Source organism: Peromyscus californicus, unplaced genomic scaffold (genome assembly GCF_007827085.1).
Source record: "Peromyscus californicus insignis strain IS unplaced genomic scaffold, ASM782708v3 Scaffold_9__1_contigs__length_137607984, whole genome shotgun sequence".
In the NCBI taxonomy this organism is placed as follows: Eukaryota; Metazoa; Chordata; class Mammalia; order Rodentia; family Cricetidae; genus Peromyscus; species Peromyscus californicus.
The window spans coordinates 78963181-78979915 of NW_026294617.1; the positions used below are offsets into that span (position 1 = coordinate 78963181).

The 16735-nt window shown below is 48.8% G+C and overlaps 1 protein-coding gene across 3 annotated transcripts in view; it reads right to left on the reverse strand.

The window, feature by feature from the left end:
* Positions 1-16735, reverse strand: part of Ptgfrn (prostaglandin F2 receptor inhibitor) — a 74381-nt gene that overhangs the window by 18135 nt on the left and 39511 nt on the right. For all 3 annotated transcript variants that reach the window (XM_052730499.1, XM_052730497.1, XM_052730498.1), the window contains exons 4-5: positions 15439-15819; positions 2568-2993 (exon numbers count right to left, since the gene is read on the reverse strand). In XM_052730499.1, coding sequence (XP_052586459.1) covers positions 2568-2993; positions 15439-15819 — 807 coding nt within the window. The remainder of the gene's footprint in view (positions 1-2567; positions 2994-15438; positions 15820-16735) is intronic.

Below are 16735 nucleotides of genomic sequence, written 5' to 3' on the forward strand. Positions count from 1 at the left end.
AGAGGCAGCTGATGTAAATACAAGTGAGAGCTAGCAGTGCTCATTAAGAGTGAAGCAGGAGAAGCCGTTAGACTCCAAACAGTCCCAAGAATGAGGAGTTAGAACTGGGCATGGTGGTGTCTGTCATCCCAGCACTTAGGAGGTAGTTACAGGAGAGTCAGGAGATCAAAGCCACCTTTCACTACATGGTGAGTTTGGGGATGACTAGATACATGAGACTTTACCTCTAACAACAAAAAGGCCACAAATCATCAAACAACAACCCTAAAGGGGAAGTAAGGGGTCCAGGTATGGCCAGCTTGCACAACACCTGTAAGGTCCTACCTAGGTTCAATCCCCAGCACATTAAACAAAATAAAGCGAATGAGGAATTAGAGGCGAAGGTTTAGGTCGGCAACTAAAGATGGAAGAAGGTAGGTTACAGAGGCCAGGGGTTCCACTTCGGACACAAGTCTGAGAGGCGCCTGCCAGGCAAGCAGGCAGCATATCACAGAGTCTAGAGTTCTAGAGCATGCTGGGATAAACATGCAGAACTGGGCGTCAGGCACTGCTCTGTGGAGTGTGAGGACACTTTGAAGGGAGGTGAGCAGGAACTCAGGGACCATGTCCTGATGCTGTGTCCTGTATGGGAACTGGGAGAACGGACAGGAAGCGGCAAAGAAAACTGAGATGCAGCAACCAGTGAGGATGGAAGCAAGTCTGGGGAAGGCAGCCCGCCAGCCATGGGAAAAGCCAAAGCATTTCCGGACGGAAGAAACCGTCCCGGTCCAGGAAGGACACTGACGACAGGTGTCTGCAGTGCGTTGATGTCTGGTGATCTTAACATGTGCTGTGAAGCGGAAAGTCGGTACCAAAGAGAAATGGAGGAGAAACTAGAGATATTAAATATAGCTCAATCAAATCCGCCGCCACATGAGGACAGAGTGGTGGGCAAGGGTTGTATGAAACAGAAAGATGGAGGAAGAAGATAGATCAAAATTAGTGTCCCTAACAGCACTGTTAACAGGCTGGTGGGAAAGGACCAGAGGAGAGAGAATATGGAAGACATGAGAGAGAGGGTCATGGGCCTGAGCTGTGAGAGGGGGCTGACCTTTGCGAAGACACAAGGGTGAGGAACAGGTTCGATGCTGGACATGGCAGATGTAAGTTCTCCTTTGACTGTCTTTTTATAGGGGGTGGAGAGGCAAGTCCAGAAGCTGATGCAGGCTGGGGGAGGATGTTTGCAGAGAGAGCAGGTGGCATGCAATTAGCACTTAGGAGAGTGGGGAAGTAAACACATGAAGGGAACCAGAATGGCTCTCCATGTTGAGAGCCCATGTGACAGAAGGGATTGGAGATTTCAAGAGAGACCAGACCACTGTTGGAATTTTTTTTCCTTCGACTGCATCTAGCTCTGCACACGCAGCCAAGGAGACAGCCAAGCTGGCTTTGAATCGGGCTGTGCTGTAAGCAGAATATAGGGTAGACCAAGCCAGTGGCGTGAGAGTTAAGGATGCCAAGGAGGGGCATGACTGACTGGGAACTGAGGCTAGACATCAGTCGGTGATCATCTAATTCTCCTTACCCCTTGGCCCTGGACACACATCAGGGAGCACTACAGGTACATGCTGGACTTCCTGGTGAGAGAGAAGTGAAGCCCCAGTGAGAGGAAAGACCATGGCAGACGGCAGGATCACCAGCACAGAAGCACTACAGGGAATAATCCAGAAAGACTGTGTGCAGAGAGAACCAGGCATGAGAAGCTTCAGCTATGGAGGGGCTGGGTTTCAGCTACCAGAAGTGAGCCGGTCTGATGTCCAGAATCAGGAGTGAAGGACCGGAAAGGACAGAGGATGTGACACTTAGAGAGACGGAGACAGGGGACTGAGAATGAAAGCCTTGTCTCTGCCAGGGTTCTCCACAGTGGCTACTCTAGACGATTCAATACCAGTGTCCAGACCACACATACCTCGGACCAATTCAAACAATTTCTACCGGGATCTTTTCTTTTTGAAAGCTCCCAGGATGACTTCAACAAAGCCAGCCAGCCAGGAGCAGTAACAGAGTGGCCGTGAAAGCCAGGCTGGCATCTCCGGCAAATGAGCAGAAGACCCAGGAGTCAATGCAGTTCTTGACGGGAGTGGAGAAGAGGAAGAGGGAGGAGGAAGAGGTCTGGCCCTGGGCAAAGAGATGCACAAGGGACTTCTGGGGCTCAAAGGGAAATGGTAGAAACTGCCCTGAGGAACAAGGAGGGTACCTGACTCCTCTTGAAGGAATGTGGGAAGAAAACACTACCACTTAGGAGGGTTCCTGGGACAACTGTTTTCAGAGGGGAGGCTGGTGACTGGAAAGAAAAAGAAACAATGGAGTTCAGGAGATGCAAAGCTTTGCTCCTGACAGGGTCTTAGCTTGGGGACACAGGAGAAGTGGCAGTGAGTCTAAAGAGGGTCGTGGGGTGACCACAGCTCCCTAGAGCATCACATGGGTTTCCAGAGTGAGTGGGGGGAGGGGTGGTAACTGAAACAGACCCAGGCAGATGGAGTAAGAAACTAAACAAAACTGAACCACGACCAGCCTGAAGTTCCTACCTTCTGAGGCCCAGAATATGTTGACAGGCTTGGAGAAGACGTCCTTACTTTTTACCCAGGTGCTGTTTCTCTGCCTGGTCCAGGCAGACACAACACAGTAATAATTGCCCTTGTCTTCCTCTGTGGTCCTTTGGATCCGGAAACTGAATGTGTCTGTGTGCTCCTTAGAAAAAATAAACTCTCCACCCCGGGCCCGCTGCTTGCTCCTCTCTCCGTATCTCAGAGTCCAGTCCCCGTCCATGACTGCAAGAAGCTCACTGGCCACCACATCGTCACTGCGACGGTTCATTCGGTAGTACCATGACACGGTAAGTCGGACGCCAGCCTCCACGCGCTTCATGTCCACCACCCTGCATTGCAGTTCTGTGGGGTCATCCGAAAATCCAGGGACCTTAGACGCATTCAAGTAGACCTGGTATTCTGGCTCTGAAGGAGAGAGAGAGAAAAAACACACAGCAATGTAAGAAGCGGCCAAAGGAACGAGCTAGGACCGCTCACATTCTGACAAACTGTCCATCCTGCCAGCTTCTGGGATAGAAATCACGTCTTTGTATTGGGCAGCAAAGATCCTTTAAGAGTGTTTCTCGGGCCGGGCGGTGGTGGCGCACGCCTTTAATCCCAGCACTCGGGAGGCAGAGCCAGGCGGATCTCTGTGAGTTCGAGGCCAGCCTGGGCTACCAAATGAGTTCCAGGAAAAGGCGCAAAGCTACACAGAGAAACCCTGTCTCGAAAAACCAAAAAAAAAAAAAAAGAGTGTTTCTCAATGCTTGTAAATCACTTCTTTCTAGATCTGCCTTAAGGAAACTGCCAAGGTGGCTGGAGAGATGATTTGGAGGTTAAGAACACTTGCTGCTCTTGCAGAGGACCTGGGGTCAATTCCCAAAACCCATACTGCAATTACAACCATCTGTAACTCCAGTTCCAGGGGACCCAATCCCCTCTTATAGCCTCTGAGGACATGGTACACATGTGGTGCACAGACATACATACAGGCAAAATACTCATACACATTAAAAAAAAAAAATAAGACTAAAAATAGAAAGAAAATGCCCACGGCCAGAGAAGCCCGATGTCCTGGGTCAGAAGCCCCACTTTTGCACAGAATGAAGGAAACTAACAGGTGCTCCGGGCAGTTGGAGTCTTTGGGAAGGATCTCAGAAACTTAGTGTCCACATTCTATCAAGACTGTCTCTGGGATGCCATGCAAGCCCACAGACCTCCGACGCTGCCACAGGAAGAGTAATGCCAAGTTCCACCCTAGAGAACAACCCACAGTCTGAGGCCCACGAGGACTCAGGTTCTGACCACTCCTGGCTGTGCCCCAAATGCAAGGCCCCCAGGTCCCTATCCTCATACATATTCTTATCCTCATTTGCTATTTTCCACTGAATCTGTATTCAGTCAGCCAACACCCCCGAGCTTAGACTCCCCAAAAGGACATTCTTCTCCCTGCCACAAATAACTCACCCTGTAACTCTGCCAACCGTGAAACCACCTCACAGTGAACCCGGCCCTGGTAAGTCTGCCCAACATCACCACCACTTCCCTACCGTGTTTCCGTGTTTGTACCGTCACCGGCTGCAGGCCTCCTCCACACTTGCCTCCTTAAGGAACCTGTATTAGAACCTTGGTAAGCCTGCCTTTCTCCCCACTCCCCCTCCACAGGCTTTTCAACCACCACACAGGCGGATGCCCTTGGGGTACAACAGTGTTTGGGATGTTCTGCAAGCCTCAGTGTCCCTGGGGATGGCGCTCTTTCTCTGAACTCCCATATGCTTTCCTACACCAGTTGGCCACTCTGCAACTACTCTCTGCTTGGAAGTCTCATCCCTGGAACACAGTAAGAACTCAAGATATATCCCCTGGGTTGATGGTAAGGTTATTAGAATGTCTACATTTTTTTCCCCTCCAAGCGCTTTGCCTTCGATGAGAAAAAAAAAAAAAATCACTCAACTTAAACGGAGCCTTCCACTTTCCAGTGCTCTCTTTATCTCCATCACCTTTAGCAATTTTGTTTTATTTCTTGCTGCTTTTATTTATGACTCACATGGATTATAAACTGCTGAGGTCAAGGAACTGTTCTTTTGTGATTTACACTTCTAATGAAATTTATAACATCATGACTTCTCCGAGAATGATTAACAGGGCTAGGAAATGGAAAGAACTCAAAATCTTAATTCTCTCAAATGTCATCTTCACAAGCATTTAATTGTGTGTTCGACTAGGCTCCACCATTGAAGTAAACCCACAGGGGCCCTGAGGGGCTGTGTGAGCAATCCTGCTGTGGTGTGGATGCTGTGTAAGCAGGTACCGTAGGTTGCTAGGACATCAGTGGTAGAGAGGACCAGGCTGCCTCACTTCACTGTGTGTGGGGGCAGCAGTGCAGGGGGTGGGTGGGCTCTGAGATTGTCTTCCCACCTCCCCGAAGGGGGGTAACACGTCATAAGCTTTCCCAGTAGCAAGTGATGGCGGGGTAAACCTCCCAGGAACTTGTGAAAGCTGCCATATGCAGAGGACACGCGAGACCCTCAGCTCCCCACATTCAAGGCTTTAGACCCTTCTGTTATGCCCAAATGTGGTTCAGACTGAAAAGCAGAACAGAACAAGTTCATCCCACGTGGAAATGACAGAGTTGACCTGGCTGTGCACACAGCAAGGTGGCACACCGTTTTCTAGAAACCTTAGCGTGAAATGAGCAAATCCGCTGGGTGCCTGCGGTGCACAAGGCAATATATCTGAAGCTTGAGGATGAGACACTCGAACAGTGGAGTCGCTGCGGAGTGGGCAACTGCCATACGAGAGAGCACAAGGGAGCTTAGAGGAAAAGTGTCACCGCTGGTGACATTGAAGCTTCAGAGCACCCCACACACTGGGGCACCACAGTGGCAGGAGTGTGTGGCGACTGGAGAAGCTCGGGTGATGTGGAGGGGACAGGAGGAAGAAGGAAGGCTAGCAAGGGGCATGAGATTCTTGGCAAGTGTGGAGGAAGCTTGGAGCCAGCTACCCTAGACACTGCTCTCAACTTTGTGTGGCAGCCCTTTACAGAACTCTGTCTCCTTGGAGTATGGTCTGGGTAACACTTTCTGATGCAATAGCATCAACCTGGACACTACTTCCTGAGGCCATGGAGAGCAACGAAGATGGTCTGCAGTTGTGAAGCACCAGGGGTCAGCAGGCGGACCGGGCGCTGACCCTGCTTCAGCCACTGACCTGCAATCTTGAACACATTTCTTAAGCTCTCTGATGCCTCATCTGTAATGATGCAGACAATGACTATAACTATACCGCCTAGCATCACCACAAGGATAAGGATTAGAAATATCCCTAAGAGGGGCAGAGAGATGGCTTGGCAAGTAAAAACACTAGTTGTGCGAGACTGAACAACCTGAGTTCAATCTCTAGAAGCAATGCAAAGAGGCTGGTGGTACTCATTTGAAATCCCAGCACTTACATGGCAAGATGGAAGGCACAGACAGGAGAATTACCTGGAGGCTCACAGGCCTGCTAGTCTGGAGCACACATCATGGCAGAAACAGCAGGAGAGCCTCCTCAACAAGGTGGAAAGGACGGTTGTTCTCTGACCTCCACACATCAGCTGTGGCATGATTGTGCCTGTACCCTCCCCCCAACACAAATAATAAAATAACAAAAAGGTGCTTAGCCTGGTTCCTGGAGTACACACCAACATACACGAGCACACACATACACTCTTTACTGCTCACAGTTCCCATTTCATACCCTGAAGGAACACCTTTCAAAGTCCAGTGACTTCCTCACATGGCTCACGGGTGGGAGCTCTAGTCCCAGGGCTGTATCCTTCCTACCTTTCAAGACCAGCATCTCTCTGGAGCCCAAGCTGCTCTCCCCCAAACTTTACAGTTTCTAAGCTCTACCACTCAACAGGACAATTTTCAGGACACCGAAGGCTGTGCTGCCCATGGCATTGCCAATTACTGCCACAGGGGATGTGACCAGAGGACGGCTTCCCACGGGCCTGAACCCTGGCCCGGCTGACCGGAGGAAGTGCGCTGTCCTGCCGCTCCCCTCAGGTCTTCTGTTCCCAGATCATGTACTTTTTAATAATAAACCTTCCTGTCTTTCATGGTTTACTTCCACCCACAGGCGCTTTCTTCCCAAGTGACCCCTTTCGAAAGGCTGTTAAAATGATGAGGAATGACAGGGGATGCTCATCACAGCACCCTCCACAGTAGCCAGGAGAGGGAGTCCACCTGAGTGTCAACAGAGGAACAGAGAAAGGCAGTGTAGGAGACACGCACACACGACAGTACTTTGCGGCTTTTAAAACAGAGGGAATCCTGTCCTCAGCAATGACGTGGATGAACCCAATAGAGATTGTGTTAATCAAAAAAAGAAAGACACAGAAAGACAAATGCCTCATAGACCTAAAAACGTCCAACTCATAGCATCAAAGAATAAAAGGGTAGTTCTCAGAGGCTGGGGCAGGGAAGGGGCAGGGAAGGGGCAGGGGTTTGTCAAAGGCTGTCAAACTTCTGTTGGACAGAAGGTAATCCAGAAAGCTCATTACAACATGTGACTGTCTATAGGTACTTGAGAACTGCTAAGAGAATGGATTTTAAATGTTCTTACCACACAAAGAGTCAGCATAATCATTGGTAACAGACACATTAATTAGCTTAATTCAGCCATTTCACCCTGCAAACACGTATCAAGTATCATGGTATACACCATAAATATATACAATGCTAAGCCAGATGTGGTGGTGAAGATCTTTAATCCCAGCACTCCCAAAGCAAAGGAGAATCACTGTGAGTACCAGGCCAGCCAGAGGTCAATGGTGAGGCCCTGCTTCAAAAGTAAAGACAAAACCAAAGTACCAAAACCAAAACCACATACGCACAGAGACACAGACATAACACATATGTATAATATGTGTATATAACTTTAGTTGGTCAGTCAGTTAAATTAAAAAGAAGATTAAGAAGTGGAAACATGACTAACTGACCTTTTAGTGGTCAGCGGGAAAGAGCTCCACCGGGTACCTCTCCCCTACCCTCTTCTCCTTCCCTCCCTGGCTCTCCCCCAAACTCACTCACTCAGTGTTGTATAGACGTCACAACCCAACACAGGTGCGGAGCTGTGCCAGGCACACTGACTGGGGCTCCGCAGCATCCCAAGTGCAGCCAGGCCACAATGAAACCCACCTCAGCCCTCATCTTCCCTCACCAGTGTGCACACGGGGGAGGACACAGCTGGAACCCACTCCAAAGCAGCACAGCCAGCTCCCCCTCCCCAGATCTCCACTGCCCTTTCTCCTGGCCGCCCCGGGGTGGGTGCAGTGTTCCACCTCCCACTCTCCCTCTTCCTCCTGCCTCCACACCCCAAGAGAGTCAGCCTCCTCAGTGTCCCTCCCGCTCTTCCCACTCCAAGCCTAACGTGGCAGTTAAGAGTGAAATCACGGGGACCACCGCCCTCACTGTGGCCCTCTACACTGATAGACTTGCCAAGTCACAGCCAGACCTCCCAGGCCTCCTCACACCTGCTTGGCTCAGAGCATGTGCCCTAGCCTGCATTCAAGACCTTCACCATTTGAACCCCACCTAACGCCAACACTGCCTCCCTCCAGTCTCTCAGCACTCCGGTGCTCCTCATTTCTGCTGCCTTCCCTGCTACACCCTCGACCTCATCACCTGGGGCACCTGCTCCGCGTGCTGTTGAGGAAACAGCTGAACAGATTCTCCCGCTCTACTCCACTCTCCACCCTGAAAGGGATCTGTCACCCTCCTGTGATTCCCGGAGATGGGGAGGGGGGCACAAGACAGTAAGGCTGTAGAGCACTCACATCCGGTTATAAGAATCTCATTGGCAGGACAGGAAAGTGTGGCGTGGGTGGCTGCTCTCCTACTCCCGTTGACGCTAGCCTGAGCCCCACCTCCGCCACAAACAGCCTCAGATTGAATGCACAGACTCGTGGGTTCTTGGCTTGTGACACGACAAAGTGCAGGTTAGTTTGAGCCGTCTACCAGCTTTGTGAGTCAATATCAGATGAACACTCTCAGAGAAGACAGGATGCTGCCTATGACATCAGGAGTCAAGAGTGACAGGAGCCAGGGTGTGGGTTCCTGTTTCGTTCTGTTTTGTGCATGTGCAGAAGGTGTCCTTTTATTCTGTTTCACAATTTTAAACACGGTTTGTGGAGGTTGTGTCTTTCTGTAGGCCTCTGGTACATCACCCCTTCTTTGTGGCCTCACCTTGGCAACACAGAATGCCTCCTCTGATCTCACTCGGCACATCATCCCATATCCCCACTTCTCATTCAGAAAGTGTTCAGCAGAGATCCTCCCACCTGCCAGGTTCCTCACTCTCTGGAGATTTTGCTAGAAGACTGCCTTGAACTTCTGTTATTTGTATGTATATCTCATGGAACCTTACAGGACTCCTTCCAAGGCTATGGAGTACCCAGAGCATCCATCTGCACATGCTATGCATAAAGCGCCTTCTACATCAAAGATATTAGCATACTGGCTGAATTGGACTAAATTCAATATTTTGCATAAAAATGCTCATTTTTGGCATGGTATTTCACCACTGATTACTGCTACATTCTTCCTGATTTCATCAAGAAATCAGCTAAAGAATGCAAGGAGAGTTATGTTTGAAGAATGCTCATCAGATAAGATACATCCTGAAGTATTTAGTAGTAAAGTGGTATCTGGAGGCTGTGTGTGGTAGTACACGCCTGTACTTCCAGCACGTGAGAGGCAGAGGCAGGAGGGTGCTGAGTTCAAGGCCAGTGTAGGCTATAGAAGGAAAGAGATCCTGTCCAAAAAAGAAAAGATATGGCATCTCAGGTACGGTTTATGCTCATGCAGATAAAAAAGAAAGTGTAAGAGAGAGAGAAAATGTGTATGTGTATGTGTGTATGTGTGTGTGTGTGTGTGTGTGTGTGTGTGTGTGTGTGTGTGTGTGTGTATGTGTATGTGTATGAGTGGGTGTGTCTCCAAGGGAGGAAAGAGAGCTGAAATCAGATGAGCAAGATACTTATAGTTAAAGCTGGTGATTATTTCTTCTACTGTGAATGTTTGTAAATTTGTTTTGAAAAGCTGAAAACAAACAACAACCCACGCTATCAGCTCTTTTACAGAACACGGAGTCACTCCAAGCCGAATGCCAGCAGCATGTGAAAACAGGGACCCGCTTTATAATCTGGGTACCAGGTCCACACCTGCTCACACAAACACTGTCTCCAAAGCTGTAGACTCCCAGGTGACCCTCCTCAGAAGAAAGATTCTACTGGAAACAAGGATCGTTACATTTCTTTGTTGTAACTTTCAAAACAATGAAACACCTTGAGAATCACAGGCTAAGTTACAGACTCAAGTATTTTGTGTCTATTGTTTTCACGAGCTGCCCACTTTCCTTACAGTGTGTCAGCAAGGTATACAGATGTCTTTCATTTACTCTAACAATTCTATAGAGAAGGAATATAACCTCATCCTCATTCTACAGTAATAATAATGGTGACAACTAGCATTTATTGAAGGCCTTCTAGATAGATCCCAGGCAGCAGAACACAATACTTTCCTTGTTATTTTGATTAATCTTTACAACAACATTACGGGATTAGTATTATTTCTCTATGCATTTTAAACAACAAACAAGACTGAAAACCAGGCGAGCTAAGTTAGAGAATGTTTGCATAGAGTTTGAGCAGAACTACAGGGGAGACTTTATCTCTACATGGCCTGGCTCCCAACCCAACCTACCTGGACAAGTTCTTTCCACCCCTGGGATACCAAGGCTTTCTCACTGCCTGCTCCTTCCCAGGAGCCTAGAGCGATAGCTGAGAAGCTCTGATCCCCCCACTGTGTTCCACAGGGGCATGTTCTAGCACCCCTTTTCGAACTGTACTCTCAGTATGGCTCATGAGAGGAAAGGATGGGAGGCACCAGTTAGAGAAACATTCTCCGTCTGTGGATCTTGCAGCGGACAGGTACTTCAGAGGAGCCAAACGCACAGCCTACTGTCAAAGAGTTAGCACGGTCATTTGTCTAATAAAGATTCTCTAATACTTAAACAGAGGTGGCTACAAATACAGTCCTGTGGTGGGGGAATTGCTCTGCAGAGCCTAAGCAGAATTATTATCACGACAGAAGTCAGCATTAGCCATTTCAGAGCAATACGATGGTTCAAATGGAACACCTATGCCTTCGACTCTCTTCCTCCTCATCTACTCCTCTCAGAGAGGGAAATAAAAATCCAGATCTGTGAGCACAGTAGGAAGGGCTGGGTGTGCTTAGTTCAACCCCTGTGCCCCAGCACCTCCTGGGAATGCTACTTCCAGGATACACACTCCCAGTTCCTCCCTGCTGGAATCCCTGGTGCCCAAACACATACTCCTACATCCCAACTGGCTAACGACTTGGTGGAGAAGACCCTCAAGGACTACTAAATCATCACCACTACCACCAAGGAATGTACCAAGCATATAACCACCAGCTACTATGCTAAGCACTTGATGCATTTTCCTATTAAACCAAGAAAACCACACAAGTCTCTCTGACACCAATGCTCCACCACTTACACTTCTGGAATAATCCTGGACAGACATGGGCAATAGCCATGTTATAAATTCCATAGATCTAAACAGGATGTCCTAGAGACAGCACAGAATTCGAATTTCTTCTAAGCACTTAGCAGATTAACAGTCCTTTTAAAGAAAAAATAATTACCCTCCTTGCTGGCACACTGCTGAAGAGGGGATGGTTCTCCAGTGGGGGAGAATGCAAATCAGGTTCTTAAGACTGAACAGTGGAGCTCAGCTCTGCCCCCCTCCCGCCCCATCCCAAGCCTTTGGAACCATCTCTAATTAACACCGCAGAAGTCTGGTACTTTGGGCAGAGAGCTCAACCATAAACTGATTAGTATCCAACTCTTGCCAAAGGCTCGTTTAAGATATCTGATAGCAGAGAGAGATGGCTTAATGTGCAGATTAACTGGCCATTCTGCTCGGCTCTCCACATTTTAGCCATACACTAAATTGGATCAACACAAAGCAACATTTGTTTCCTGAAGCCATTCAAGTTCTTTGTGAGAAAAACTCCTTTCCACACTCAGAACTCATACCCTCAGCTCTGAGACAGTGTGGGTATAAGAAACATCCATTTGAACAATCACCGAAGGCCTTTGGGAAAAGAACAGTCGCGAGCACTGCCCATTAAATTATTACCCACTGCCCCCGAAATCAAAGAGCATGGGACAAATTCAGTGCCAAGAAAAAGTTTGCCTCTCTGAAAGAGTTTATGTTTTCTTTCCTCAGAGAACTGGATAATCACGTCTCTTTTTTGTCTCGATTTCCAAACTCACAAATTCAGCGCTCAAATGCAGCAACTAATTCCTCCCGACCACCTCGAAATATCTATTCTTAGATTCTCTTCGCCCCTTTTGATCTTGATTATATTTTTATGTCGGCTGCTTTGTTCTTCATTTTGCAAACCAACTTACATCTTTTCCTCCTTCAAAGGTGGACACAAATCGTAGCAAAAGATCTTTTTTAAACCCTCTTAAAAAAAAAAAAATTCCCTGCCCTGCTACGAAGGATCTTTCACTTTTCAGACCATCACTATCAGGCCCATGTAACACTACCCACCTGAGACGACCATCCCACCCCCTCATCAATCGGCACAGCTCTGAAGAGGGAGACAGGAACAGCTCATCTTGAAGACTTGATGCTGGCCATCTCAGGCGTTGAAGCTGATTTCCAAAGCCAAAGATGTGCCCCACATACGACAACAATGCTTAGGACAGACAACTCAGGCCATAATTCTAAGCGAGTCTCAAACAAAAATTAGCTTCATGTTTAGCTCCCACTGGGGGAAGGGTACATTTTCCAAAGATGGCTTTGGAATAGCACTTCCTGCCTGATCATTTAGTGCATATGAAGTTCTCCATCAGTGCCTGAAAGAGTAAGTGTCCAATAAACGGTAATTACAATTCTTAACATGTCCAGTGCGAAACTGAGTGCTGTGTCATATCTGCACAGGGGTCCAACTTTCTTAACAGTGCCCCTGTGAGCTGGGTAGTGGGGACGCACGCCTTTAATCCCAGCACTCAGGAGACAGAGGCAGGCGGATCTCTGTGAGTTCAAGGCCAGCCTGGTCTATGGAGTGAGTAAATTCTAGGACAGCCAAGGCAGTTACACAGAGAAGCCCTGTCTCATTCCACCCCCACCCCCCAAAAATGCCTCTGTGACAACAGTCCATGTCACACAACACTAAGCAGGTCATCTATCTTCCTGGCTTTTTTTTTGGTCACATCTTCATTATCCTACACAGGCTCAATTGTATTTGATGGAATGCACAAACTACATTTCTAGAGACAACATTTAAAGTCAGCTGGTTGCCTCAGTTTCTGGGCAGAGAATGCAGTCTGCAGACTGTGACTAAAGGCCTGTGGCTGTAGTCGGGCCTGAGTCGTCTCCAGACGAGTGTCCAAGCAGCTGCAAAGCATGAGTCATAGACAGGGGAGAGGGGGAAGACTTAAGAGGCAGAAAGAGAAGAGCACAGTTGTTTTCCATGGTATTTACACTCTTGGTGAGTTCCCGTGTGCACAAGGGTCTCTGAATATTCTAAGCCGTGGCTATGCCCGCATACATTTCTGGTTTTTATATGCATAGGTTTTATGTGATTTGTAGGTTGGGGCTGACATTTTCTCCCCCACTCAGCCAATGCTGATGGAGCACCTATTCGGTGTAAAGCACGGGAAAGGATGGGTTCTACTGGAGTTCTATCGCATTGGAGATGCGCACAGATGACTTCCACAATGGCGCCGGCACTCTGCAGGAAAACAAGTGACAGGATCCTTGGGATAATAAAGGAGTCTTTCCCACAGTTTAGCCTCTTTATTGCTCTCAATCTCTGGAGAACACGTCACTGACAAATCCCTTCCAGTTACAAAGCCCGTTCCCTCCCAGAGCTTGCCCCTGATGTCTGACAGTGCCTATACTTCCCCCAGGGTATGTAGGATCAATACACCAGGACTTCAAAGAAGCCCTCGAATTGAAGTGCAGGCAGAATTTAAAAAAAAAAAAAAAAAAATCCTGGAGCTAGGATTCAGAAGTTGGAGGGGAGAGAGCCAGAGTGGGAATCTGACAGAGCCACACAATGCACTAGGATCAGAGCCGGGAGACAGATTCAACTCCAGAGATGAAAACTCTGCTCTTGGTGCTGACAACATCTGTTTTATTTTGAAGGTTGCTAAGGAGAGTCCTAGCTGGGCCAGCATTGTTCCAGCTCAGGACTTCACAGTGCGCCTCGCTCGTGCAGGCTTCTGACTGTGGGAATGAAAGCTCTCCAGATAAGCCTGCTCCTTTCGCCCTCCAGATATCAAAGCTCCATTTTGCTCGTGGGGCTGACTAGCACCCCCACACCCCGCTCACCCCGTCTCAGCCCTGACTTTTCCTACTGCTTACTCTCTAAGGACTCTTCCCCCTGCGACCCCCTGTTACCACTTGCCAAGTTCCCATCTGTGCCAAAGAGAGGCTTGTTAGGACAGCCAGACAGGGAGCTCGCCCTTGAGCTAGTAGAGGACCTCTCTGGAAGGTAGAGAAGAACTATATGGGAGCTGAAGACGTGCACATGCAGGAGGAGGTGTAGCATCAGGCAGAGGGGGAAGTCATTTCCTGGCCTTTAAGACCTGTGCTGCCTCCTTAAAGAAAACTCAAATGCCTTTGTCAGGCCCACAGCACTGAAAACAGAAGAGCTGACCACAGGCTTGGCCGCTGGGAAACGATGCCGTGGCGAGCGAGCCGCACCCCACAGGCCCATCGCTCCTAAGGCGGACTGCAATTACAGGCCTTGATGAACAACAGGAAGGGCTAGGACACACCCCTCCCTGTGAGCAGACACAGGAAAAAAGAGATGAGGAAGAGGGCACGCAGGAAGTCGAGTCAAGTCATTCCTAAGGCGAGCACATAGCGGGAATCACACGTAAGACAGCAATCACATATAAGACAAGGTGAAGACACCTTGCATGGTAAAGTGAGGACAGCAGGGAGCACATGCACGGTAAAGTGAGGACAGCAGGGAGCACATGCACGGTAAAGTGAGGACAGCAGGGAGCACACATGGTAAAGTGAGGAGTCCCAAGGGAGCACACACATGATAAAGTGAGCACTCTTCAGGGAGCACACACAATGGCAAGATGAGGATCTATCAGTTGACATTTGACAATGACCACAATCACACATGTGATAAGGGATCACATGCATGACAATGGGGTGACACTATGAAGACACATCAGTCATCTTTCCATGTTACAAGCGGCTATAAAACATAGGGTGAGATGGCACCTCTGCCCCTCCACCGAGGGAGCAGCACCTGGGCTGAGAGCCTGAGGAGGGACAGGGAGGTGGATGGTCGCTACTCTAAACTGCATCTGCAGAGAAAACCACTGTGGGCTTCCAGGGCGGAAGGAGGGGAGGACATTCTTGGTAGCTGGAGGAGGCGACTGCTCTTTCTCGTTGCGCTTCAGGACGCACTGGCCCAGGGCACAAAGGCCTAAGTAAGGAGAAGAAGATGGCTGTCTCTCCCCTCAACAAAGAGCCACTGCCAAGAGTCATTCAGCTCAGCTCTCACAGGCAGGTGGCTCTTAACAACAAAGGAACCCACATTCTCCAGCAAAGGTACTAGAACAAACATCACCACGCTTTCCCTTGCTGGCCAGGCTGTTTCAGCCCGTCATGCTTCCCTCCAGCCCGGGAGACGGGGAGCTCAAGGACACTTGTCTGATCCAAACATCTAAATGAGGCAGAATGCCCAGCATACCACGGGCTTCCCGAGTGCACAGGAAGGATTAGGCAGACAGCTTAAAAGGCGCTCTTCAAGCTACTCACCTAGCCAGGTCACGCTTACACCAGATGGGGCAGACATGGCCTCTGCCACCTTGTGCCAGCTCCTGTTGTGTCCAGGAGCCCAGAGGGCCACAAGGCAAAGGTAGTACCCAGAGTTTTCTTTGCTAGCATCTCGCACCAGTAGATGGTAGGAGCGGGTATCCACATGGCTGAGAGCAACGTGTGGTGAGCTGTGTACCAGGGAGTCACGGTCCAGCCGAGCCAGCATGTGGGAGGCAAGCAAGGAGGCATCGGGTGTCTTTTTGAAGTACCATGTCACCTCGGGTCGGACATCATCCACGCGGTCTGTTGTGATGTTGCAAGAAAGGTCCAGGTCCTTTCCTTCAGTCACAGACACTGTCCTGGGCACAGCCAACTGCAGAGCTAAAAGAGGAAAAACAAGTCCCTCAAGTGATCAAGGGGTTTGCCCTTTCCAGACCCTCCCTTCCCCTTACCACCCTCTAGATCACCTCCTTTTAAGCTGATTTATTGTGTTAAAATTAGAAGGCTTTGTGCAGTTGAAAGCACTTGAGGAATAGTTAATGAATAAATTCATGACACACACTAAATTGGTTTTGGGAAAGAGAAGCAATGAACACCAGCAAACACTTACATTGCTTTCATGTACTTACTGGACATTAATTCTGAAATTAACAATGTGAGGTGGGTACTGTTATGGTCATCTTACTGATACGGAGGCTGAAGCCCAGCAGTTCCATGGTAGAGCCCTCCTCTACCATCACTGGCTCCAGCACCCTGGGGGTGGGGGTGGAAAACCCTGCACAGATGAGCCAGGAAAGTGAAACCAGACAACTCTCCTCGTGAGTCAGTCCTTCACAATGTGATGCATGTAGACTGTCATTTCATTAGACATGCCCAGCTGAAAGTCAAGCATGAGACATACCCTAAACCCCAAACCCAGTGAGTTTTGCATTCTCCATGCTACCGTCCTCTCATGACTGTGGACAATTAAAAGTAACCTATATTTAAGGGAAGCCTTAAAGTATTGGGTGTCACAGACTCAAGGAAGGTCTTGTTTAGTATTCCACTGTCAAAGCTTTTAAATGGAAATATTTTATTCTATTCAGGGAGTTTTTAAAATGTCGAACATCTGTAATCAGAGTGGAAAAATTCACGCTACAATGATGTTCTGGGAACTGTCACTCAATGACAGCCAACTTCTCCCAGTGAAGTCAACTGAGACACAGTCCCCCCCTTCCAGCAGAACCCATTCAGCGTCCACTGCCGTTGCCAGGAAGCTCAGGGACAAAGGCTGGTGTCCAGAAAACACCAAGCCCAT